The sequence below is a fragment of the Lissotriton helveticus genome, chromosome 3_1 (assembly GCF_964261635.1).
Source record: "Lissotriton helveticus chromosome 3_1, aLisHel1.1, whole genome shotgun sequence".
Taxonomy (NCBI): domain Eukaryota; kingdom Metazoa; phylum Chordata; class Amphibia; order Caudata; family Salamandridae; genus Lissotriton; species Lissotriton helveticus.
The window spans coordinates 1,988,743,342-1,988,769,935 of record NC_136061.1 but is presented as its reverse complement, the minus strand read 5'-3'; the positions used below and the strand labels follow the sequence as shown (position 1 = coordinate 1,988,769,935).

Here is a 26,594-nt window from a genome sequence, read left to right as displayed (position 1 = left end):
TCCCAGCGGGAAGATTGTTCACCGCTTCCTGTACCTCCTGTAGTGTAAATCTGGACTCTAATTTCCCCTTCTCCTCATTTTGTAACTCTACATGATTTATATCTTTCAAGTATTCCCTGATCTCTTCTTCTGTATTGTTTAATGTCTGTTCGTATAGTTTAGTGTAAAAGTTCTTAAAGACCTCCTGTATATCTGCAACTTTATTTACTACCACACCTGCCTCGTTCTTCATTTCCTTTATTTGTCCTGCAGCCAAGTTCTGCCTAGTTCGGATTGCAAGAAGGTGTCCAATTCTCTCATTATACTCATAGCTTTTCTCCCTTTTAGCTAAATAGTTAGCTGCAGTTCTCCCAACTATACTTTCGCATGCATCTACTTTATTCAACTCTATGTTTAGGAGTATATCCTCCAGAGGATCCTGCTTAGAAATGGCTAATACTAGCTGTTCTTCCAAGTCCTTTAAGTCCCTTAATTTTCTAGCCATTTCTTCTTTCTCGTTTCTAGTCCTTTGTAGGGTGTAGCAGAGGGTTTCCCCCCTGACGCCAGCCTTAAAGGCATCCCAGACCATGCCAGCCGTGGTTGAGCCTCTGTTTATCTCCCAAAATTGATTAATCCAGGTTCTCATTCTTTTCACATAGTTTTCATCTTTTAGTAGCCCTCTTTCGAAGGTCCAATTGTAAGACTTTCTTTCCCCCCCCGGTAACCAACGGAAGAGTTAGAACAAGAGGGTTGTGGTCCGATAATATCCTCGGAAGCCTCTCCAATTGGCTATCGCCTATCAAAGAATTAGAAATCCAGAAATAATCTAGTCTAGCCACCGATCTGTGTGGTGCCGAATAATATGTGCTCCCCGTCCCGTGTGGATGTGTTTGGGACCAAACGTCAACTAATGCATTGTGGCGAGCAAGATTACAAACCGCTTTACAAACTTTCTTTTTCCTCCCCCCATACATCCCTCCACCCGTCATACCCAATCCCATTAAACCATTAACATTAAAATCTCCACAGCAAATAATGGGTTCAGGCCAGAGGGGTAGTTCCTGATCTAAAAATTCAAAAACCTCCGGGTCATCATCATTGGATCCATATACCGAAACAATAGTGTAACATCCTGCCTTTGATTCTACCTCGATCATCACCCATCTCCTTTCTCCCCCCCTCTGAGATCCCACCCCCCTCATTACAGGCAAATAGGTCAATTATGACCTATGTGTAGCCTCTATAGCCTGTAGTGTCGCCTCTCTCTCCTACCCTTACCTACTATCTTAACCATTCGACTTACACTGGTAGTCTATCTATATATATCTCTTAACCTATGGTGTTTTAGGTGGGCTTTTTCCTCTGTTGTCCCGCCCCCTATGCTGCTCAGTAAGCTCTGCAAGAAATTCCCCTGCTTTAATTTCCGAAAAAAACATCCTGGTATGCCCCTTGTTGATGACCTTTAATCTTGCTGGGTATAGCAGATATGCTTCCGCGCCTTGTTTTTAAAAAGGTGCGATCAGTTGCCTTAGCTTCCACCTTCTCTCAACTGTGACGTGACAGAAGTCAGGCCTAGCAAAGAATGTAACACCATCGTAAGTTTTCCTAGACTCTGGCCTGGCCCTATCCATGATCTCTTGTCTTGCAAGGAAGTTTCCTAGGAACACAAGCATTGCCCTAGGTAATGTATTCTGTTGGCCCCCTCGATTTTTCTTTATAGTTAGAGGATATCTATGTGCTCTTTGGACTTCCGTCTCCCACTGCCACTGGGACTCCAGGAAGGCCCCTTTCAAAAGTTTAATGACATACCCTCTCGGATCCTGCCCCTCCAACCCTTCTTCAAGTCCCGGTAGTCTCACATTGTTCCGCCTTTGGCGGTTTTCAAAATCTTCGATCTTCCATTGAAGATCTTCCACTATCTTCCCTTGTTCATTCTTGAAGGCCTGCCAGTCCGTTACCTCATCTTCCATCCTCCCCGTCCGCTCTTCCACCTGTGTAACCCTCTCCTCCACCTCTTCATATTTTCTATTTAGTTTTCTGAGTGATGCCTGAATCTTTTTCGTGTCACGTCTTGCTCTCCGGCTTTCCACCCTAGCCTCTGATTGCATCTGTTTAAGCGTGCCAAACAACATCTCCATTGTTACATTCTGGGGAGTGGACCTAGGTAGCCCCTTCACCTTGACCGCTTTCTTGATAAGTTCCTGAAGTGGCTGAATAATCCCATGACAGTTTTTTGTTCATACTGCTAATAGACCCTCCTCCATTTTTTCTTTCTCTTACTTTCTTTCTCTTTTGCGTACTTATGTCCCCAGAGCTCCTACTTGAGGCTGAACCAGTAGTAACGTCAGTAGAACTTCCCCCCTCATGTTCATGCTCACTGATATCGGTGGAGTCAGTCCCTTCGTTAACAGAAAAGAACTCTGGGGATCCTCCTCTATTGCCCTTGCTCCCGGCTCTCTCTTGCCCCTGTTCCTGCTCTTGCTGTGAGTCTATACTTAGCAGGCTTCCCCATTTGGTATTTGGAGGGTTATGAATATTGATCCCCGCTTCAACTGACAGTATGGCATCCAACATCTGTGTGTTATTATGCCTTTCGATATTTTCCAGAGCCCCCAGAGCCTCCTCACTTCTCGTGGCTTCCCTGCTCACCTTTGATGCAGACCTCCCGTTTCCTTCGCGGCTGGCGCCCTCCGCAAGATGCGTGCTTCCTCCAATCGTGTCTGCCGGTTGCTTGGCAACTGTAATGCTACCGCTTGCGTCCTCGAGGACGGCATTCTCGACTTCCGCGTTCGTTGCGGCTGGATGCTGCCCACCGCCGTCTGCAGTCCGGGGAGTCGGGGGCACCTTTGTGGCAAAGGACTCTGACAGGGTAGGTTGCCTCATGGCTAAATCTTTTTGAGAGAGGGGTTGCCCATGATGCGCTCTGTTTGCCTCGGCGTCCTGCGGGGTTTCTTTCTGTGTTTTGCTGTTACCGGCCGTGGTGAGCCTCGTCTCTGGTTTCTTGTCAGTTCTATCACCTTTTCTTTGTTGCTGAGCCCTTGTGGGCAGGCTAACAGCCGAAGTCTGCTTTTTAGATCCAATAAGTGCTTTTGGTGTTGCTCCTGAGCGTGGGTCATCGCGAGCTGCTGAACCTTTATTCGTTCCGGTTGCGATCAGTGGCTTCTCTTTATCCTGTTTGTTGCGCATCGACATCTCGCTGGATATTTTAAGAGCTCTGACTATGCTTCTCCAAAAACTCCTCCACTGCTGTAACGCTGCTAGAGTTGTTTGTTTAAGCCGTCCCACGCCGCTTGTACCAGCTATAGTACAGTAAGTCAGTCCATCGAACATTCGCATCCCTGCATTCAGACTACCATCACCATAATCTCTAGGCAGGAGAGAGAGTGAGATGCGACTTCACTCTACAGTGCTGTAGCGGCCATCTTGCCCCTCGGGGTGAGTGTTTTATTTGCTCAAGCGCTCCGTCCATCATCCCCTTTGGTATCGCTTTGTAAATTGTGGCAGGCAGCGAATGTGCAGTGGGTAACAAAGTTTGTACATATGACATTTAATGTAAATACAGCTAGCAGAAGACGACTAGAGATAGGCAATCAAAGCATATTGTCTCATTATACACGGATGACCTTCTGGTGTAGCTGGCAAGGTCAACAGGATCGATAGATTCACTGATGCATGAATGAGAGAAATTTAAGGAGCAAACAGGATTATGCATAAATAAACAGAAATCAGCGTTATTCCCACCGATGAACTGAAAAAAAATCCAGGTGACAGACTACCAGAGCTCAGAGTGCCCTGGGAACTCGCCTCCTTTCGATATTTAGGGGCTATGAAGGAACATGCAGACCGTAGATGGTGTGAATCAGCTCCAGAAAAACTTGTGGCAAACATACCTAAGCTCATGGCATTTAAGCAGCGCAACCACTGCCAATCCCCAGCAGGACAGCGATAACCACAATGTTGAAGCTCGAGAGTTGTATCTGTTTCATCGTAGCATTTTCCCCCTCACGAGTCCTACGCACAAAAAGCGAAAATTGCCTGCAAGAAATATTGTATGGAGTAGGAAAATGAGTAAAGCGGGAATGGAGATACCGCAGTGCATACATTACGAGGGTGGATTTAGAGTACCGATTCTAGAGGTGTACTACCAAACTGTGGCAGGATGGTATGACAGATTAAAATACAGAGAGAGAATTATTGCTGGACAGAGCGCCCAGTGAAGACATGGCAGGGAGACTATATGTGAGCATGTTTCACAAGGAATCCCATAGCACAGTCTGCTTGGCATGGTGAGATGGAGCAAACTGTTCCCGTACTCAAGAGAGACATAATATGAGAAATAGCAGACTATTGAAGAACAGACAGGGAAAGGAGCGGGGGGGAAATGAAAAGCAGGCTGTGTGATGGCAGGGTACATACGTGGCACAGGGGCAGTAACAACAGTGAAAGGAAGGAGCAGAAGAAGCATTCCAGTTAGGGACGGGGCAATGGGTGTACTAATGGGCTATAACTAATACAAGTAGGAGCCCCCTGAATTTAGATGCAGGGCAGACAAGCAGGGGAGGAAATACCATGAATCAGACAATGGAGTCTGCCCTATATATTTAATTTAAAGGCTCCTCCCTTTTCTTAAAAACAGAGAATTCAATTATGCGAGGTTTCGGGTTTATCGAGTGCATCAGAGTCCCAGAGCCTTCTGTTTTCCATGTACTCTATCGGGGAAGTTTTCTGCTAACTAAGAACTAGGTTTGAAAAAAGCCTGAGTTACAGCCGCGAACTGCCCTAACTTAGATCGAGTGGGGAAAGCTTAGAGCCTATCGCGAATGTTGCTACCATGTTGGATTGTTTAAGTATAAAAACGTTTTCCTGAACAAGCCTTTCTGTTCCTTTCACCCTCAGAGCCTGTTTATACTACATCCTTGGACGTCCGTCCTACCAGCCATTATTTTTTCGACTATTTGAATAATTGTGAAATATCCATTACTAGCGCAGAATCCGTGACCTGTGTAGTGCTGTTAGCGCGACGCACGCACACGCACCCCTACATCCGCAGGCCAGGCATGGCCTGAGGGGCAGAATAAATGGAGGGCATGCGCTCGGGCACGTCACTTCCGACTGGCACTGTGTGTGAGGCTCAGTCATTCCTGCTGCGCGTCTCCACCCCTGCGCAAGCGGCTAACCCACAACTAGGCCGCCTTAAGGCCACACACACTGCCACACCACATTGGCGACGAGCGGAGGGGGCCCAACCCTCGCCCGTACACCTGTGACCCCACGGAGCATTCCGCTCCCTTTCCGCGGTGCCTACCGCGTGTGGCCCAGCTGCTGCTCCTGGTCCTCTGGAGCCGGCGCGCTCCTCCCGGCTGCTGTCCTGCCTGCGGGGACGTGACTCTCCTCCCCCCTGCTGCCCTGCGAGAGGAGTGCGTGTCACCGCTGGCCATCACCGCGCCTCCGGACTGCACACGGCGACAGGTTGCCGTTTGTCACGCATCTCGCGTGGTCCGCGATACCGCCGCACCCTGCCATTCCTCACGCTTCTCGCGTGTGAAGCGGGAAAAGCACCCGGCAAAGTCTCACGCATCTCGCGTGCAGCGCGTTTTCGGCCTGCTGAGGCCTGGGGAATCCTGCTGACGCCTGGAGGGGATATTACTGCAGCCTTGGAGGTCTGGAAAGGGACCCTGGAGCAGCCCCAACTCTCCCACGTCTGACCAGCCGCGAGACACGTGGTGCAGACAGAAGACGCTGCGCGAGGAGGAAAAGCGGAGTGAATCCCTGCACAGGTACACGCGCTGCCGCGGCCTCACTAGGGGACTGACCAAACCCAAGGCCTACCGTCACCTTGAGTGGGAGTCGCCGCCATGGGGGACGGAGACGGCGTGGCGCCTGTCATTAACATTCCCTTCCAGCACGCTGCTGCCGGGGTTCTGCCACCATTCAGCGAAGCAGTCGACCCATCCACGGCCTCGCCACGATGGAAAATTTGGCTAGAAAGATTAGAAAATTACTTCGTGGTCATGAGGGAGACGGATGACGCAGTGAAAAGGTCCCTACTTCTCCACTACGCAGGGGACGAAATCTTTAGACTTTTCAAACATCTCCCTAACACGGGCGCAGCAGCCAGCTACGCCGCCGCTGTTGCCGCCCTCAACGGCCATTTTGATCCCCAATTGAATGTGGACTTTGAGGGATTCAAGTTGGGACAAGCACGCCAACGGGACGGAGAGTCCATGGACCAGTTCCACACCCGCGTCAGGGAGTTGGCCAGTTCCACCGATGAGGATCAGCCAAGGGCCATAAGGAGACAACTTATTCAGGGGTGCCGGGACAAGACGCTGAGAGGCCAAATCCTACGCAAACCAGGGATTTCGCTGGAAGACATCCTTATCTTGGCCAGATCCCATGAGCTCTCAGACGTCAGAGCGACGGCTATGGAACAGGCCCTGCACAAAACCCCCGTCAAGACCGAAACCATCAAAGTAGAACGCGCCGACGCCATGCGGCCCCGGACACGTGGTCAGGCACCGAAAGAATACCGGAGAAACTCACCTCAGGCCCGCTGTGGATTCTGCGGCCGTGAACCTCACGCGGCCAAGGACTGCCCGACCCAGGGACAGACCTGTGGGAACTGTGGGATCCCAAACCACTTCGCGTCAGTCTGCCGCAGGAAGAATCAGTCCAGGAATCCCAAGAAATCATGGACGCCCACAAAAGCCGTCCGCCAATTGTCACTGACCGACCCAGCCCCGGAGAAGACAGGCAAGCACTTACCCACGGTCTATGACGATTCGGACTCGGAAGATGAGGAGACATACGTCGTTTCTTTTGCCCGGGAACTTAAGCAGAGACGACGGCCCCAGCCGACATGCGTGGTGCAAATGGGACAAAATGAGGTGAAAGCCATTATCGACATGGGGGCCACCGTCAATGTCATGGGACTGCAACAATTTAACAAGTTACGCCCTCGCCCGAAGTCCTACGGTCCAAAACGAGAACCTTCGCCTATGGAGCGGATACACCACTACCTCTCAAGGGAAAAATCGTGATACCGATCCGAGCGGATGAGGCGGAAATAATGGCAACAATCCACATCATTGACCGGGGAGCCGACACCCTGCTAAGTAGCCACACTGCAGAGGATCTAAAGCTGATAGCGTTCGCTAACCGGATCCGAGCTCACCAAGTGGATGAACTGCTGGAACGTTTTCCTGAACTGTTCAAGGGACTAGGGTTGCAACAAATGCGACCCCATCAAGCTCCACATTGACAAATCCGTATCCCCCACAGCTCTGCGCCACCGCCGGATACCATTCCACCTCCGCCCGCTGGTGGAGAAGGAACTTGAAAAACTTGAGAACCTTGGTGTCATCGAAAAGGTAACGGGGCCCACCCCGTGGGTCTCGCCCATGGTCATTGTCGAGAAGCCCAAGCAACCGGGCGAAATTCGCCTGTGCATTGACATGCGACTACCAAACACAGCCATCCGGAGGGAAAGACACCTAACGCCCACGATGGACGACATAGTGGCTGACGTAAACGGATCGAAATGGTTCTCTAAAATCGACCTCAATGCTGGATATCATCAATTACCCCTTGCGGAGGAGAGCCGGTTCATCACCACGTTCAGCACTCATCTCGGCCTCAGGCGTTACAAACGCCTCAACTTTGGCATATCATCAGCGGCTGAGGTGTTCCAAAACACTATCAGAGAACTCCTATCTGGGCTGCCAGGGGTCATCAATGTCAGCGACGACATTTTAATCCACTCTGCCACCGCCTCCGAACACTACAAACACCTTAGGGACGTCCTGAAGAGATTGAGCACATATGGAGCGACACTCCACAAAGACAAATGACAATTCTTTCAATCCTCTATTGAATTCTTCGGCTACGTTTTTAACCAGGAAGGAATTCAGATTGACCCGAGGAAATCCAAATCCATTAAGGACGCCCCAGCGCCAAAGTCACCAACGGAGGTGAGAAGCTTCCTCGGGATGGCCACATACTGTGGCCGATTCATACCAGGCCTAGCCACCCGAAGCGAACCGCTACGAGCACTTACCAAAACGGATGCCACGTGGCAATGGGGCCCAAAAGAAAACGAAGCATTCCAGGGCATCAAGGACGCGCTCCTGGAGAACGCCACGCTATCCTACTTCGATCCTGAGAAGCGCACCGAGGTGATTGTCGACGCCAGCCCGGTGGGTCTGGGAGCAGTCCTGACCCAGGAGCACGAGCCCGGGCAATGGACAGCACTAGCATTTGCCAGCAAGGCCTTGACCCCAACCGAGACCAGGTACGCCCAAATCGAGCGGGAGGCCCTGGCAATCAAGTGGGCCTGCGGTCATTTTCACCTCTACTTACAAGGCCACTCATTCGTCATGGTCACAGACCACCAACCCCTAGTACCCCTCTTCAAGGGCACCGCCCCGCACCCACCACCACGCATCGAGAGGTGGGTGATTCAGCTTCAATCGTATGGAATGGAGGTGGTGTATCGACCAGGAGCCAAAAATCCGGCCGACTATCTGTCACGCCACCCACTCCCTCAAGAGCCGGCGTCCACTGATGACGACTGCGAGGAATACACCCAGTGGGTAGCACTCACGGCCTGCCCCCAATGCATGACGATTGATGAAATCAAGGAAGCGGCCGCTGATGACAACCTGTATATGAGATCGCTGCAAGCCGTTCAGGAAGGATCCTGGGCCAACTACCTATACCCTCCCAACACCTGGACAGCAGCAGACAAAGAGGCCCTCACGAAATTCTGGCACGTCCGCCATGAACTCAGCGCCACAGAAGAAGGTGTGCTGCTAAGGGGAACACGCTTGGTGATACCACAGCGCCTCAGGTACCGAGCCACGCAGCTTGCTCACGGTGGCCACCAAGGCACCACGAAAATGAAGGCACGCATGCGAGAGAAGGTGTGGTTCCCTGAACTAGAGGCCATGGTGGAGGAGTATGTGAAGAACTGCATGTCTTGCCAACTGACGAGTGATCCTGAGAGACCGGCCCCGATAATCACAGACGAAGCCTGCACGACACCGTGGACCAAAATCAGCTTAGATTTCGGGAGTTTCCCGGGAGAAGGGCACACACTGGTGGCTATCGACTCGTACTCGAAGTACCCTTTTGTTGAGAGAGTCAACTCCACGGCCTTCACACACGTGGGGCCAGCACTCGAAAAACTGTTCTCCATGTTCGGTTATCCGGAAGAGATAAAGAGCGACAATGGACCACCATTCCAGGGAGCGGAGTTCGCCACCTTCCTGAAGGCCAGAGGTATCACCCACCGGCGCATCACACCTCAGTGGCCGCAAGCCAATGGAGAGGCAGAAAGATTTATGCGAACCCTCAATAAGATGTTCAGGATAGCGATGGTAGAGCAAGCCGATCCCGAACAAAGACTGCATGACTTCCTACGGGAATACCGGGGAACCCCTCACTGCACCACCCAGAGGAGCCCGTGGACCCTCATGTTCCAAGGCCAACGCAGAGATCTCCTCCCCGTTGCCCCGGGGACGGTACCGGTCTTGAACAACACGGATGAGACCCAGGAGCGGAGGCGACAAAACAATCAGCGAGCAAGCCAGCGCCGGAGAGCAACACCACGGCGATTGTGCCAGGGAGCGCAAGTAGTCATACGAAACAGACGCCCTGGAGGGAAGTTCCAGACTTTCTACGAACCGGGCCCATGGACCGTGAAAACCACGAAAGGGACCATGGTGAACGCTAGAAAGGAGGGGGAGGAAGTATCGAGGAACACCTCCTGGTTCAAGGAGATATCCCCTGGACTGAGGGTAAACCCAGAAGCGATGGACAGAACCAATGAATCACCCAGAGCCACGACACAAGAGGATGAAGGCAACTCACCAGCAGGGACCCGAGAGGTGGTGCCTGAGTCAGAAGGTGGATCTCCAGCCATGTCAACCCCCACCAGAAACACACCCCGCACCAGAGAAGGCGGCAGAGGCAACCTCCCGAGGTACAACCTGTGGCCCAATCCACACCCAAGTCAGAAGTTAAAGGACTATGCCTGTTAGCTGAAACCCTGAAGCCGTCACCAAGGGACACGCAAGTACAGAGCTTTGTATTCAGACTGTGATATATATTGGGCATCTAATGCTGGGACATTGTGAAAAAGTTTGTATAGTTGGATAGGGATTTAGTGCGGTTAGCGCTCTAGTAGACGCACGCACACGCACCCCTACATCCGCAGGCCAGGCGTGGCCTGCGGGGCAGAATAAATGGAGGGCGTGCGCTCGGGCACGTCACTTCCGACTGGCACTGTGTGTGAGGCTCAGTCATTCGTGCTGCGCGTCTCCACCCCTGCGCAAGCGGCTAACCCACAACTAGGCCGCCTTAAGGCCACACACACTGCCACACCACAACCTGCATGCGCTTACTAGAGGGTGAGTTTATATTTGTAACAAGAGCAGTTTCTCGAGCCCCTATGTGCATGCAGGACTTAGTGAAACTCTATTACGACCTCAACTCAGGATATGTGCATATTTTACAAAAAACATCTTCTTGTCTCTCCAGGCGACTGTGCTGAAAGCATTATACAACATATCGGTGAAAAACTTCCACGAAGCTGTTTCCTCTAATTAGCATTGTCTTTCAAGTAAGTTCGATGTTGAGGACCCACGGACTATTTTTGAACTGTACTGTTCATAGTGTGATGTGAATTTATAAACGCACGAGCAAGAACAGACTCTCGAATATGAGTATTCTCCTTTGAAGGTCCGCGCTAAACACACTAGTTGCCATATAAATGAATGGGACTTGCGGTCAAACCGGTTGCATAGTGCGAATTGAAGGTCCACGTAAAACACTAATGAATGGGACCTGCTTGCTGCCCGATTGGAACTATAAAAAAACCTGTAAATGCCACGGGAGACTTGCTTATTCTGTATACATTTTGTTTTCAGGCTACTCCGTTACACTGTATTCTATCCCGGGGCCTTCATCTCCCCGACAGCGCTGTGCTCACATCGTCTTTTATTCTAAAGTAAGTTTCTTTCTTGAACATGCTCCACCTTTCATTGTAATGTTCTTTATTTGGGGAACATTAACACAGGCACACTTGTTGTCCTTTCAGCTGAGCCCCATTGCTGTGGATTATACTGACGATTTTATCTGTCTGGAGAGGCTCTCCTTACTATGAAAAGGTGCCTCTGTCCACCTCCTCGCTCATCGGAGCGTGCCTGGATATTCTATGCGATTCTCTAATTTATAAGGTAAATGTTTAGAGTAAGTTCCTTGGAGAGCAGGGACAACTAGTCAATCTAATACCTTCCCCTGGAAACGTAACAGTGGCCTGACAGATGGAATAGAATAGGTTCCTGGATTATGCCTTAGTGTGTATAACTTGTAAAAAGCAACATGATGAAATCACTACTCTCTTTTATTTTCTTTCTTATTCTGTTTTTCTAAATTTGCTTGTTTTACTTTATGAATCTGTTGAATGAACGGATGGGGCCTTGTACTTCTTGGGATTCCTGTGTCCTTGAGCCCCTTTGGGCCATTGCATTAGATTATTTTATCATGAAATTAGGTTGTCTACAACTTTTTGAGCTCACTGTGCTAGAATTTTGAAAACGTTGGAAATTAAGAACCATCGAATATTGTAATTAAAGAAATGAACTTCATTTTTGGGAATAGAATGTAATTGAATGAAAAAATGTGTGTCCTTGATAAAAGAATTGCTATTAGAAATTCATGAGCTATGTGTGACACTTAAAACTATATATATATTCTTCTCTATTTACTACAGAGTGACTACGTATTTGATGATTCGTTGCCCAGTTTTGTTTCCCAGTTTTGTTTCCCAACGTATACTTGCCCTGATGAAGGTGCGGCCATAGATCGGGCCCTGCACTGAAACGCGCGTTGGCGTGGTTATGTTTATGTCCTGGCAGTACCATCTCTGTTCCCCAGCAAGTTGCTGAGAGGACTCTACAGGACAACTTCAGTGTATTGGTGTACGATGGGTACTGAAGTGTATGGGAATGTATGAAATGAATATGAATGCAGGAATGTGGGATGAGAGAACAGTAGAATGTCTGTGATGATGAATGAAAGATGAATGGGAAGCCTGGGTGCTTTAGTTATCCTAAGTTTATGTGATTGAATTATTGTTATTTATGTACTTGTCTGATATCACAAATTTTGTATATCTTATGAAAAATATGTACCAAAAATAAAATGATATATTTTTTCACTCTGTCGTCTGAGTCACAGTAAGCTGCATGAATTGACAGTGAGCTCTCAGTTGTTGACCTAATAAATATCTCTGGACTCTTGTTGAGCCTTTAAATTAAATATATAGGGCAGACTCAATTGTCTGATTCATGGTACTAATGTGCTATATATAGAACAGTGATAAAGAGAAGTGGATCAACTAGGTCCTACAAACCTGCAGACACTATTAAACCCCAGAGGAAAACCTGACTAACGTGGGGAACGGACTGTGATGTCCAGTTCACAGACAGAATGTGGGAAGAGGACCTAACTCTCAGGCGCGCAGCATCAAGTAACGCTAGATTCAGATTGGTTCAATTTAATTTCATAAACATTTCAGAAGTTACCTGTTTGCCGTCTGTAGGTGAGAAGAACTCCTGGGAAGAAGAGGACTGCTGCAGCAAGGAGGAGTAATATCTGTTTGTCGTCTCCCAGAAAAGTTCAGGATCACTCTCTGCTAAGATGTCCATCGGATATGGGTGCTCTAAAAGCAGAAAAATACAGAAGCCATTTTTTTGCGGAGCATTTTGAAGGAATCGCACACATTTCAAGTCGCCGGATGTTAGTAGATCAAAGAGTCGATGTTAGGTTTGATGTTAGCCAAGTCCTTTTGATTTTCTTAAAGTTATGTATTTCAACCAGCCCCTTTTATCCATTGGTCTGCTATGGTGTCACTGACATTTTCCATCCGCTCACTACAGCATACAGGTTTAAGGCTACCCACTTCAGCCAGTGGTGAACTTAGCTGTGAGAGACAGCATTCTGCCAGTTCACATGGAGAACATCCACACACAAATTAGTTCTCTACAGTGCCATGGTCTACTATTGAAATATGTGGTTTCTGAGACGCAAAACATTTTTTTGCATGTAGGCAATTTTTTTTTTTTTTAATTGACCAGGGCCTGGTAGCTTCTCCAACAAGAAAGGTTTGCAAAACCTTGACTGAACAAAATAAACTTTGCCAAAGCCAAAAGGCGGGAAGCCAATACCTGTTTAACTTTCAATTCTAGTACTTGAGAAAACTGTTCTTTTGCTATTCCATTTTAAAGACGGGCTGTCTATGTACCACAATGCAAAGAGAAATACAGAACAGCGAGCTACTCACTCCTGACAAATGGCCTTGGGAATGAGGCCATAATTTAATGCTATGCCATCAGTGTGTCGGTTCTAGTGTGCATTTGCATGCTGCAATTTAGTTATGTTCTACTTTTAACAGGACCAGGGGTCATAACAGGATGGCTGTGTCCATTGTTTTCCATTTAAGGCATAGTGTTTTTTGCAAATTATTGTGTACTATAATCGCCTCTCGTTTTTAGGGCTCGGACTCCTCCCCACTGAAAGTGGGAGGAGTTTGAGAACTAATGTTAAAGAAGAAAAAAAAGAAGTATCTCCTAGGGCCTTGGCGAGAGGAATTCCACACATTCCTTAGCGTTTTCTGTCATCTGGCCAGTGATTCGTCTTCCTTGTGTTTTCGTTTTAATAGGCTTGAAGTGATAGGGTAAATGTAGTTTTGTTCCGCCATTTTGGGCATATTTCGTTCGTGCTCGCGCAAAGAAGTACATAAATTATAATTAGGAGCTGTCAGGGTGCCTCCGTTAGTGAATCCAGATGGCCGGGCGCGTTCACCATTCAGCAGCGCTCAGCGCGCAGCTGCTGCATGCCAGGCCGGGAAAGGGCTTCATCAGCTGCGTAGTTTTGGAAATTGTCTTTTTTTCCAGAAAGAGCAACCCATGTTAAATAAATTGGTGGAATAGCTCAACCAGCATTCAACTGTATTTTAGGAAGATAAGCACCTGCTTTGCCAAAAAAAAATGCGACTATTTCATGTGTTGCGAAACGAAATTTGAATACCTGTTCTTAAATGTACTGTTTCTTGAAAATCGCATAAAACCGTATATTTTCGAGATGCAGGCACACAGACTTTATACCACCGTTCGTTCAATAACTCCGCATTTGTGACAGCAGTTCTTACTCCAAGCACAACTACACAAAGCCCTTTCCACCAACGAGTTGCACTGATTCGCAAGGCCCAGACATGAACCCATCACATTGTGTATTTAAGGGAGAGTTTTACTGTACACGGGGACATTCGGGGCCTAGGCAGACGCCTTTTCTGTTTTGCTTTAGATAGCCGCACGGGGACGGGGGACAGGCATGTTTTTTTTAACCCGGAGCAGCTAAAAATAACAGTCATAATAAAAATGCATTTATTGTAAAAGCCGAGACGTGCTGTGGCTTCGCGGCATTTCTGCATCATCTTTCATCCGTCACAGACGTCACTCATTCATCTCTGTCGCAGCCGACGCTATTCTAATTATTTACTCCAAGGGATTGTTGGAAAGCTCAAACAGAATAATAAATATTAAATTATACGATGTCCCAATTAACCGCGGGTCGGATATACCCGGGTCTGTTTTTCAGAGTTAACAACATTTGTAAGTTCCAATCGGAAAAGAATTGCAAGGCCATAGAGGCGGGGGCAGCTGTGGGCCTCGCTCTCAAGGAAAATCTATAAAATAAAAAGGTAAATCTGGGACACGGAATGTTAGGAGCAGACGAGAGGCGCCGCTCAGTGGCACTAGATTAGGTCCTTAGCTAGTTCCTCTGATGCGGGTAAGTCACTCCTCAGTGCCTCGTCCGGGCTTGTAGGCGCTGGTTAGCGTCTCCCCGGGTCACTGGCACTGGCTGGCACTAGTTTAGCGCCTCGATGCCTCCAGCTGGCACACAGTTCAGGTCTGCGGGCTCCTTCCCGCTGTAACATGCGCCACGAAGCCCCTGCAGGAAGGGGCGGCGCCGGGTGAGAGTTAAAGGCAGGCTGGGGGTCGGTGCCCTCGGGGGGCGGTGATGCAATGTGTGATCTGAGGCAGAGGATGGGCCCCCGGCCGGATGGGCAACGCGTGGTCAGTGGTTTGGGCGGGCGCCCACAATCACACACACACTTACAGTGCATCGCTCACACGAGCAGAAGGCAGCCTGCCATAGAGCGAGGTATGGCATCCATCAATGAGGCCTGGCTCAGGCCTTTACATTCTTGCGTGCATTATCTTATCTTGCTTGTCAATGTATTTCATTTGCATGGTGCACACACACTCAGCACATGCGCGCTGTACCTGGACGCCCCCCCCCCTCCCCCCAGGTCACCACCTTGCTTTGTTGCTTAGTTACAGTTGCAACGTTATGGCCACTGTAACTTGCATGCACCTCTCCTTTTATTTAAAAGGATTCACAACTTGTACTTTAATACTGTATACATTGCCAACACACACAACAACACACCCCCAGCCGTCAATGAATGCTTTCACCATGCACAAACACCAACACCACACACTTGTCACCACTCAACACAACACACTCACCACCACACTCACTCCCCAGGCTCACCCCCACAGACTCACCACCACACACTCACCAGCACACAGAAAACAACACACACAACAACACACCCCCAGCCGTCAATGAATGCTTTCACCATGCACAAACACCAACAACCATCATCCATCTGTGCACGCTTTTACCAAGCACACACCCACCAGCCGTCAGTGCACCCTTCCACCAGGCACACACACCTCCAGCCGGCAGTGCACTTTTCCACCAAGCAATCGCAGTATGGTACACTTTACTTTTAAACATATTCATATAAAGCACAGCATGCCACCATTGGTAAAATTACAATTCAACCAAGATACTTCGACTACACACCACATGCACACACTCCATAACACATGGCAAAAAGACATTGGCATTTACAATGCCATTAGCTCAAACTCAAATAAATCCGAGCCCGATTGCATTTCTAATGCTTGTTATTGAATGTATTTGCGCAGTTTTTTTTAAATCGATGAATTACAAGTAGGGCAGTACGCTTTGAGAGGAGTGGCACCATATTAGGTAATTACATTAGCGCACCTGTGCTGTGATTAGGACATGCCTCCACCTTGGGTAGATGTCATTTCCAGTTCCTGTGTTATTATACTGCAGGAGACTGATCCTTTTTTAATCAGGTAGAAAAGTATGTTGATTGCGCATTATGCAGATATTTTTATAACTATTTGCTTAAATACATGGATTATTTCTGCTGGGTTATATATTACCTATTAGCGGTCGGCAGTAGGTAGTTATAGTTAGGACCTATTATCCATAGGAAAAGCGTTTTTTCATTTGCCAATATCTTTGGCTCCGGTTGACAAACCTTCGCACAATTTTAAAACTAATGGGGCGCTCAGGTCAGCTCCTGTCTTGAAGATTTCGGGGTGATTCGTGAAGCGGGGGCCGAGAAAAAAGGGCGGCCCCAAAACACGTTTTCTCCATGTTACATTCCATAGGAAGCTTTAGACAAAGCTACAGCCCGAACTGCTGAACGGAATTACACCAGATTTGGCAAAAATGTAGGTCTAAGGTCTAGAAAGAAAGATATTAAAAAAATAAAAATATCGATATCAGAGCACCAAGGAGGGTTCACAAACCCTCCTGGGCACGAGCTTCACTCCGATTGGCTGCCATCATGTGACTCAGTAAGCAAGTCACAAGAAAAAGGTAAAATAAAGGAAAAAAACCAAGAAAAGGGGGCAGGGTAGAAACACCCTGATTCGCTAGGCCTGCTCAGGGGTCTCACAAGGACCCCCAGACCCCAAAAAGGCATTTTAAAAAACCCGGCCAAGAGAGAAAAAAAACACTAAGCGCGTACTCCCGTGCTTTGTTGCACTTAAGCCCCCGGGGCTAGTTAATTGTATGTGGGGGGTCCCAACACACCCCACGCTGCATCACGGAACACAACCTCCCTGGGGCTTTATTATAATGGAGGCGGGGGCCGGGCCCGCCCAATCCCCAGGGACCAACCCCTCCCTGGGCTTCCTTGATTAATGAGGGGGGGCTTGTGTGCTCCCCCAAGCCCTTGGGACCACCACCTCCACGGGGCTTCTTTCATTATTAAGGGGTGGGTCCACGCGGCCCCCCTCCTGGAGACCTGGGGACCGGCACACCCCAGGGCCGGCTCCTACAAAGTCCCGGGGTGCCCACCCCGGGACACTGCCATTTGCAATGACAGGGCAGGAGCCGTGCGGCTACCACCCTTTCATTGCAAAATATGCTTTGCTTCTTGGAAGCAAAGCAGAATTGCTTTTGGGCAAGGGGAGCTGCATGTTAGCAGCTCCGCTTGCCCAAAAGCAATGCGGGCTCCCGCAGGAGGCAGGGAGCCGGCATCCCCCCATGCTCCCGCAGGAGGCAGGGAGCCGGTTCCCCCCATGCTCCCCAACATGAGGCCAGGCCCCGGGGGATGGGGTCCCCGGGGCCAGAAGTGGGGAAGGGGGGCCACAAGCCCTCCCTCCCTAATTAGAATAAATAAATAATATATTTTTTAAAAGATCGAGACACAGCCCCGGGGGATGGGGTCCCAGGGGCCATAATTGGCCTCTGGAGGGGATCATGCGGCCCTCCCTCCCGAAAAAGCAACAAGGTTGGCCAGGCCCAAGGGGATGGGGTCCCGGGGGCCATAATAGGCCTCAGGAGGGGGGCTACACGGACGCCCTCCAATAAAAAAAGAAAATAGTAAAGGCTGGCCAGGACCCGGGGGATGGGGTCCCCGTGACCAGAAGCGGCCCAGGAAAGGGGGGCCACGCAACACCCTCCCATAAAATAAAAAAAATTAAAAAGAAACCGGCAATTCGCCTGAGGCCCCTCCCCCTCCCTGCATGACTCTGCAAACATGCCCCCTGAAGCGTTCTAAGTTGAGGTTACATCAGGGCCAACTAGCCCGGCAGGTATCTCCAGTAAGCCCCACACAGTGGGATTGCTGAGAGGTGGTGTGAGGCCACGCCTTTTTTACACCACCCTGCAAACGCATCTCTTGGCGCGTTGCTGGTGGGGCGATGAGGTCCTCTTTTGTCCTGAGGACCTCTTTTTTCCCCGTTTCCTCTTTGTGCAACTTTCCTGCCTGTTTCTGCACCTCTCTTGCTTCTTTCTGTACTGCTGTTGCCGCTTTCTGCACTACTCTTGCCTCGGTCTGCACTTCTATTGCCTCTTTATGCACCCCTCTTGCCTCTTTCTGCACCTCTCTTGCCTCTTTCAGCACCTGTTTTTTTAATGCAGATCTCTTGCCCTTTTCTGTACCTCACTTGCCTCTTTCAGCACCTGTTGCTTTTTTCTGCAGATCTATTGCCTCTTTCTGCACCCCTGTTCCCTCTTTCTGCATATTTCCTGCCTGTTTCTGCACCTCTCTTGCCTCTTTCTGTACCTCTGTTGTCTCTTTCTGCACATCTCTTGCTCTTTCTGCACCATTTGTGCCTCTTTCAGCACCTGTTACTTCTTTCTACACTTCTCTTCCTTCTTTGTGCACCCCTCCTACCTATTTCTGTATATCTCTTGCCTCTTTGTACACCTCTCCTACCTCTTTCTGCACCCCTCTTGCCTCTTTTTGCACCTCTGTTGGTTCTTTCTGCACTGCTCTTGGTTCTTTCTGCACTGCTCTTGCTTCTTTCTGCACCTCACTTACCTCTTTCTGCACTTCTCTTGCTTCTTTCTACACCTCAGTTGCTTCTTTCAGTAATTGTCGTGCCTCTTTATGCTATTCTCTCGCTTGTTTCTGCACTTCTTTTGCTTCTTTCTGCACTTCTCTTTCCTCTTTCTGCACTTCTCTTTCCTCTTTCTGCACTTCTCTTTCCTCTTTCTGCACCTCTGACTTAGAGGTGGTTTTAATCCCTCTGCCCTATTACGCACTAGGGCCTTACAGCGGAGGTCATGCCAATCACAGGGGTACACAACCCATAGTGTATGGAGGGGTTTTAACTGTATTCTAAGTGTCTTTCAGCATAGCACTGCCTCCAAGGCTGGTTAGTCGGAGTCAGTTACCACCAGTACCAGTCAGCAAAATGTTGGGGGCACAGGATGACCTTGCAACAAGGCCTCTTTCTGCACCTCTGCTGGTTCTTTCTGCATCTCTCTTGCTTCTTTCTGCACCTTTCTTCGTCTTTATGAACTTCTGTTGCCTCTTTCTGCATTTCTCTTGCTCTTTCTGCGCTTTTCTTCCTTTTTCTGCACATGCCCTACCTCTGTAGGAATAGTTCGAAATTAGCATTTAAAAAACCTTTGAAATTCACTGAAAAAAACATAGGTTTCAGGGACGTAAGAGTTAGAAATTAGCATCTAAAAAACATAGAAATTCACTGAAAAAAACACAGGTTTCAGGGACATTATAGTAAGTTGGACATTTCACTCGTACAAAACCAGAGAAATTCGGCCGTTATAGTTAGTTGAGCTAACTATAACTTGCGCCCCCGCAATGACATCATCACAGATTACATCATTCATGACATGGTCAGTGACATCACTGATAACATCTCAAATGACATCACAAGGGTCCAGGGGCAGGGGTGGGGGGCGTAAACAGTTTATAGGTGAGGGGTGGAGGGCCCCCTCTTGTACCTGCTGCTCAGCCAGTGTGTGTGTAGTGTGGATGGTGCTGTGGAAGGTTGGATGAGTGAGACTGTCAGTTGGAGGCTGGGCTGAGCAGCAGGAGGGCTGCTCCTGGTGGGGCTCTCTGTACGTTTTATCTTGAACCTACTATCTGAATAAATACCATCTTAAGTTCCCTGGAACCGGATCCTCGTTTCATTGTAACATTTTGGCGACGATTTTCCTGAAAAGAACCCATGTGTGCACCCTGAATGGACTTTAACTTTAAAGCCTAAAACTAACTGGAAACTGAAGAAGTTCTTAAAGAAGCTCCTCATGTAACTAAGTTCGGCGTGTACAGCAAGCTGGCAGCCCAGAGCCCCAGCAGTGACCACAAGATCGGTCGGCCCCAACCCGGGCGTGCCAGTTCCTGCTGGACTTTCCCTTTTCCTGTCTGCTGTAACCTTGGAAGAGGTGTCTGTGTCCTTTTACCTTGGGAGAGTGTCTCCATCAAGAGGAGTTCCCCAGAGGAGCAACAAGTATGAAGTTTCTGTCTAGTCTGTGTCTCAAACAGGTTTGAGGAAGTCTGTCTTTGTGGGAAGTGCGTTTGGGGTGTTGCCGCTTGTGGGGGTGTCCCTGTCCTAAAGAGTGTCTAGACCCAGACCCCCCCCTCGTGAATTTGCAAAGAACAACTACCGAAAGAAGCCCTCGCTGTCCCTTATTTTGGACTGAGGAGCCTCTGTGTTTGTGCCTTTAGGAGGAGCGACTAGTGGGAGTTGAAAGACGGCTGGGTAGTGGAGTCCTCACAGCTCGTGTGAGTTTGAGCCACTCGGAGGAGCATCAAGAGGGATGAGTCAGACGACATTGAAGAAGAGTTCCCTCCCTCCGTGTAGGAAGAGCATCTTGGGCGCTGCGGAGTGAACCTGCCTACCTGTTTCCCAGTGCTCTCTTGGTGGTGCAGAGTGGTGCAGTGTTAAGTGCTGCTTTGTTGAATATGCTTGGCGCATTCATGCGAGTCTCCTTCTCAAGCTAGACCCTCGATTGTTTTTCCTCATGTTTTTAAAGTTTTAAACTGCCAACTGTCCCCTACCTGCAACGGCTTCTTCGCATTTGTTGGTGATAGCACGAGCCCTGTTTTCAGCCCACGCAGAGTCCTGCAGCTTCCACGCTGTGCTGCACGGACGCGCCTGGAGCCACCCAGCTTTACATCGTTCTGCGTGCCGCCATTTTCTTCGCCTTTGCAGAGGAAGTTTCTTTTCTGTGTTGTTTCCTGTTGCAGGTTTGCACCCCCTCTTTTGGTGGAAGTACTTTGAGCCGTTTTCCAGAACTTAGTCTACGTTCAGGTTGGAAGCCTCCCAGCGTTTTCCTGCTATTTTTGTGTGACTCTCTGGGAAATACTGCCCATGCTGAAGTTTTGGTGAAAGAGGCTTCGATGTCTGTTTTTTTCAATTCTCATTTTTTGGTTTCTGGTATCTATACATTTAACTCTAGGGGGAAATGTATAATTTTGAATGTTGGGAACTTTGTGACACTTCTAAAAGTGGCGTTGTTAACTTCATTTAGGGGTGTCATTCACCATCAAAATGTTAATTCATTTTAACTGGTGTGCGAGTGTGCTGTCTTTTAGGCTACAGACACTCATTGTTGCCTCATGTGTGTGTGTTTGGGGGAGGTATAACCTACTGTTGATATGAGGTTTCTGTTGTCATTTTTGATGTTCTGTCACCCTTGGTTACCATCTTGGCGTAGTTGTGGGGGTTGTTTAATCCTTCTCTGTTGGGGGTGTGTGTGTGTGTGTGTGTGTGAAGATTGTTGGGGGGTGAAGCTTCTTTGTTCTCCCACCTTTTTGGTGGGCATTGGTTGTTGTGAGTTGGTCCCCCTGTTGATGGTGTGTGCGAGTTCACTTTTGGTGTTAGGTCACTCTGTGTTACCACTTCAGTTTGTGTTGGTGAGCTGACTTTTACGCTGAAGTCACTCTGGGTTATCCCTTTATCGTTGTTGTGTATCTCACTGTTGGGGAAGTGCGTTTGAGAAGGCTCTTAGGTTTCGACCCACTCTGGCCTACCACTATTTTTGTGGTTGTGGGTTGACATAAGTGTGTCACCTTTGTGGGCGTTGTGTTGGAGTTTACTTATTTTTGCGTCACTTGTGTCTACCACATTTGTGTGGTTGGTTGGTGAATTTCGCTTCACCTTTAGCTTTGGCGTTTTTGCTTAGCATTTTCCGTGTGCTGGTCCTTCTTTTCCCTCCTCCCTTATGGCTCGGGGTGTTTTGTCTCAGGTTGAGTATTTGTTTTGCTGTGGTGTGTTATCTTCTGCACTGTTGTGGTTTGTTTCCCTGTGTGTTCACGTTCATTTTCAGCCTGGCCAGCTTGTATGTTTGTGGCACAAGGGGTTGGTTGGTTGTGTGTGGTGTAGTAGTTTGCAGGTTTGTTTGGTTTTGTGTGGTAGGGTGGAAGTTTTGTTTGTTTTGTGTGTAAAGGGAGTGGGTGCGAGTAGGGGGTTGTTTTACTGCTTAAAGATCTATTTTCCTTGTACAGTTTGTTGTTTTCTTCATTGAGAGTACATGGGTCTGCATTGTCATTTTTCATTACTGCATTACTTTATGTTAACATACATGCATTTAGTCACTTTCTCTTGTACTTTGCTGCATTTTGATGCAAACTTGCAAGCCCATTGTACTGTGTTTTCCTTGTTTTGATCCTTCCTGGTTTGCCCTTAACCATATTCAGGTCTTTGCAATGGATCTTCTACTTATTTCTGTGTATGTTATTTTTACCAATGTGTGATTTTCCCTATTACCATTGCATTGTGTTTTTGTTCAGTATGTGGAAAGGAGAAGTGTTCTCCCTGCTGCTCAGCCAGTGTGTGTGTGGTGTGGAATGTTGGTGTGGATGGTGCTGTGGAATGTTGGATGAGTGAAACTGTCAGTTGGAGGATGGGCTGAGACGCAGGAAGGCTGCTCCTGGTGGGCCTCTCTGTAACTTTTATCTTGAACCTACTATCTGAATAAATACCATCTTAAGTTACCCTGGAACTGGATCCTCGTTTTATTGTAACACCTCCCTCTCCGAGCCCCTCTGAGGCCCGGGCTCCCCCCAGGCCAGAATTCCTGTAAAGGGGAAGGGGGCATGAGACCCAGAGCCTCACAGAGTCCCCAGGGACCCCACTCCCTGGGGCCAGCTCTATTGTCTTGTCCCAGCGATCCCATTCTGGGAAATGGTTTTCCTGCCTGCACAAGTGAGGGCAGGTTAAAAATTGTGCTCCCATCCGGCGGGAGCTGCACATATGCTCCCACCCGGTGGGAGCGCACATTTTCTCACTGCCTGCACTCTTGCGGGCAGGGAAATTAAGTTTGATCCTGCCAGAGAAAAAAACTGCTCCTGCCAGGCAGGAGCAAAGTTGGCTCCCCCTGCACCCAAGATGAATTAATGCAGGAGAGGCTGCAGGGCCATAGTGGCTTTCATTCTTTCTACGCGGCACCCAGTATTGTGCTGCGGGTGTCCCTAGTGGGCACAGAGGAACCCACCTAAGGCCCTGGAAAATGGGGTTCCGGAGCCAGCAGTGGTTCAGGGAGGTGTGCTGTGTGCCCCCCTCCCCTTAAAAACTGATACAGCCCCAAGGGATGGGCTTGTAAAGGCTTGACGAAGGGTTGCAAGTGCACCCACCACTTACAAAACAAATACTGGAGGTGGGCTGTGCATCCATCTCACCTTTAAATTAATTTTGGCCCTGGGAGATGTGGTCCCTGGTGCCAGAGTTGCCTAGGGAGGGGGAGCACGCACCCTCAACCCCAATATAAAAAAAATTCCAGCTTCTGCTGGCACATAGTTTTAGTAGTTGCAGGGGAGTCGGCGGGCCAATGGGCCCCTGGGGCTCCCTGCACAACCCCCAAGAACAAAAATATGATTTGGGTGCCCAGAGTGGGTGCTGGGACACCCAAAATACAAATGTAAAAAAATATTATAATAAATGAGCGGTAGGAACCACTCATTTATTATTCACTGCTCCTTGCTATGAGCACCTCATAATGTCCTGAGAGGGCCTTTTAAACGTATTCTTTGAGCCTGGTGTTGTCCCTAGTGTCATACGGTTCCAATAAATCGGATAGAACTGTGTATACAGACAACTTAACCGTCAAAATATGGTTACTGACTCCACACATATTATCAAGAGTATGTTGGCCCAATTCCTAGCTAGCTCACAGTGCACCATCTGAACCCCTAACCTTCCGGGTTACCAGATGGTATCTGCAAGCTCAGAACATGACCACTCTAATTCCCAAGGGCAATCATGGAAACAGATTTACCCTTTTGTTCTCACTCAGGCATGCTTAAGGGAGACATAAGAAAGATACAAATTGCCTTTTCATATATTTATCGAAACATTGTAAACAGCATTACAAGAATGGCAAACAAGATAAACAGTTCAACCACCATAACGTTACAATGTGATTATGATGATAATTATACTCCTACTTAATACTAGCTACACTATCGAGAGCATAGCGGGAGTACGCTCAGCCAGATCTCTTGGGACAACCTAACCCGCTGTACCAGTGTATGATGTATCAGGAAGCTGATGTGGTGTAGAGAAGGCTACCTTACTTTGCAGGATAAAGGTTAGAGTCAGCAGACCAGCATCTCGGCCACAGGCACAGCGTTGCAGGATCGCCTATGTGGTTTATATAATGAAAGCACTGTTCCAGTCGCACCGTGTCAGAGGTGCAGCACTAATCTGATTGTGGTCTTGAGACTGATCGCAGTCTCAAACCATTCAACCAAATGCAAGGACATTGCGTTCAGTGTTACTTAGCTTTGGACAGAGTATACGAACAACATGATAAAATACTTTCTAAGAAATGTACTGCAAGCAGAATAACTTCCAAGAATGTTATGGTGTAAGTGCAAGGCATGTAAAAAGGTCACAGTTTACAGAAAGATATCAAGGTTAAACGTAAATAAAATGGAGACTTGTGCACAGGCCCTGTTAAACCTGACAACATAGACGAGGCAGAGGCACCACCAAACATTTGTGTAATGTTGTGGGGGGCTCACGGAGTCCAGCAGCCCCCCAGCAACATTAAAAAACAAGCATTTACAATGCAATGGTCTTGGCATTATTAAAGGTAGAGCTATTGGCATTGCTTATGACATTTTTTTTCATTTTTTTTTTTTAAACATAAATAAATGGTATTGTCATTTACAATGGCAATAGGTGAACATTAGAGAGTAGTAGAGTCTGCTAAGGGGCTGGGATGTGCACACGTCCTTGTTCCCATCTTGGTTGAGTGAGATGAAAACTGTGCCCTGAAGTGGTAAGTATGGTACTGAAAAGGTATCTTCTAAGGTCGCTTTGAAGCAAACTGCTATGAAAGATAATTTTGACAATAAGTGTCGCTTTGGGGGCAGGGATGTGTTAGTCAGCTACTAGGTTTTAATCAAGAAACCCCTCAAAGTAAGGAAAGGGAAATCTACATTTTTCATGCCAGAGCAAGTCAGTAAAGTCAGGGAGGGGGGCAGCATTTGTGGTGGGTAAAGGTTGGTGAAACAAGAGACAACTTGTGACGGTTACATCAGAGAAGGCCATCATGACCCAACAGAATAAGTGTTATTTGGATGACCAAGATTGGGTTGCAATCTGATGTGGAAGGTAAGACAGTTTGAGAACTTCATTAGATATTAAATGGTAAACCTATATGGTTTGAATTACTGTTTTGTTTTAAAGGGGGGTGATGTAAAGTGGTATTGTATTGAACATGCACTGTGTAATTGTTATGTTTTAACTTAGACCTGCACATGGAGCGGACGCTGGTAAGTGTTAGAGTAGCAATTGTCAGTTGCTGTTCGACCTCTGGGCCAGAGGGACGCTTTGTGTCGTGGGTGATGAAGAACTTGATTAAACTACTCCAGTAAAAAACACTAGTTATATGCCTCCTGCTTCAGCCGAGATCAACTGACTGGATAATCGTCCAACAGACACAGAACCTTCACATCAACATTCCTAACTCTTAATCTGCATGTGGTTCCAATCCTAGAACCACATGCAGGAAACACCACACTCTTATATTTAATGGCTCTTTCTGGCGTGATCCTTCAAAGAATGCACCCAACCCAATAAGTATCAAATAAAAAAAAAGTTCAAAGTTAAATCTGCATTTTAACGTAAAGTTACACAGACAATATGATTTACTGATAGAGACTGGTGCAAAGTGTACTCGTGTCACTGTAGAACTGAACGCAGCTCGTCCTGATGGAAGCTTTCATTCCAAGATCTAGCCCCGGTTATTTTACATTTCACAAATGCCATCCTGAAGCAACCACCATAGGTCCAACTAGTCACAGTACATACATAGGACGGGCAATATAGACCTCAACACCCCTAACCGGACAGGGAGAGGAGATCAAAGAGGAACTTTGCTATCCGCCCCTTCCCCGTTGTGGCAGTTACACGAGTCTGAAAAATGAAACCAGTTACTATATCCCAAAGGACAAATGAAAGCTCTTACCCGACCCCTGTTTCCCTACGTTGCTTCCCTTCTGCAGGCCCGCGCGTGCCAACTACCTACATCAACAACGTGAGATTGAACGCTACAACAAGCAACCCCTACCAGGGCAAGAGTTGCCGGGTCTCAAATCCAAAACAAGCCCAATCCCCGTTTAAAAGACGCCCAAAACACGTCCACGTTCTACTAAAACACGCCTAACACCAACCCACGAAAATGCTTTAAGATGAGCAACAATGAAACTAAGGATTCTCGTGTAAGTAAAATGCATGTATACCAAGTGAGTAATTTGAAAGTATCCAAAGTCCGAGGCTAAAGCGGAAAATATGTATGTGTATGTTTCAACGGATGAATACTTTTACACTTACACGACTAGCAGCAGTCATTTCATTTTTTTATTTTAAAGTGTTATATTTTTCATTTTAGACTGTTATTTGTTTGACTTTAGTTATATTTTTATTTGATCATTTCATTTTGCTTTTTAT

At 48.0% G+C, this 26,594-nt stretch overlaps 1 protein-coding gene across 5 annotated transcripts in view; it reads right to left on the bottom strand.

Moving 5' to 3' along the window:
- LOC144824062 (protein FAM169B-like) overlaps positions 1-26,594 on the bottom strand; it is a 373,480-nt gene that overhangs the window by 257,885 nt on the left and 89,001 nt on the right. For 3 of the 5 annotated variants that reach the window (XM_078683137.1, XM_078683135.1, XM_078683138.1), the window contains exon 2: positions 12,567-12,703. The exons of 1 other annotated variant lie outside the window; for it this stretch is intronic. In XM_078683137.1, coding sequence (XP_078539263.1) covers positions 12,567-12,689 — 123 coding nt within the window. In that variant the 5' untranslated portion in view covers positions 12,690-12,703. Of the gene's footprint in view, positions 1-3,869; positions 4,015-12,566; positions 12,704-26,594 lie in introns of those variants that run through there. One more of the 5 variants, XM_078683139.1, reaches the window with a different exon arrangement.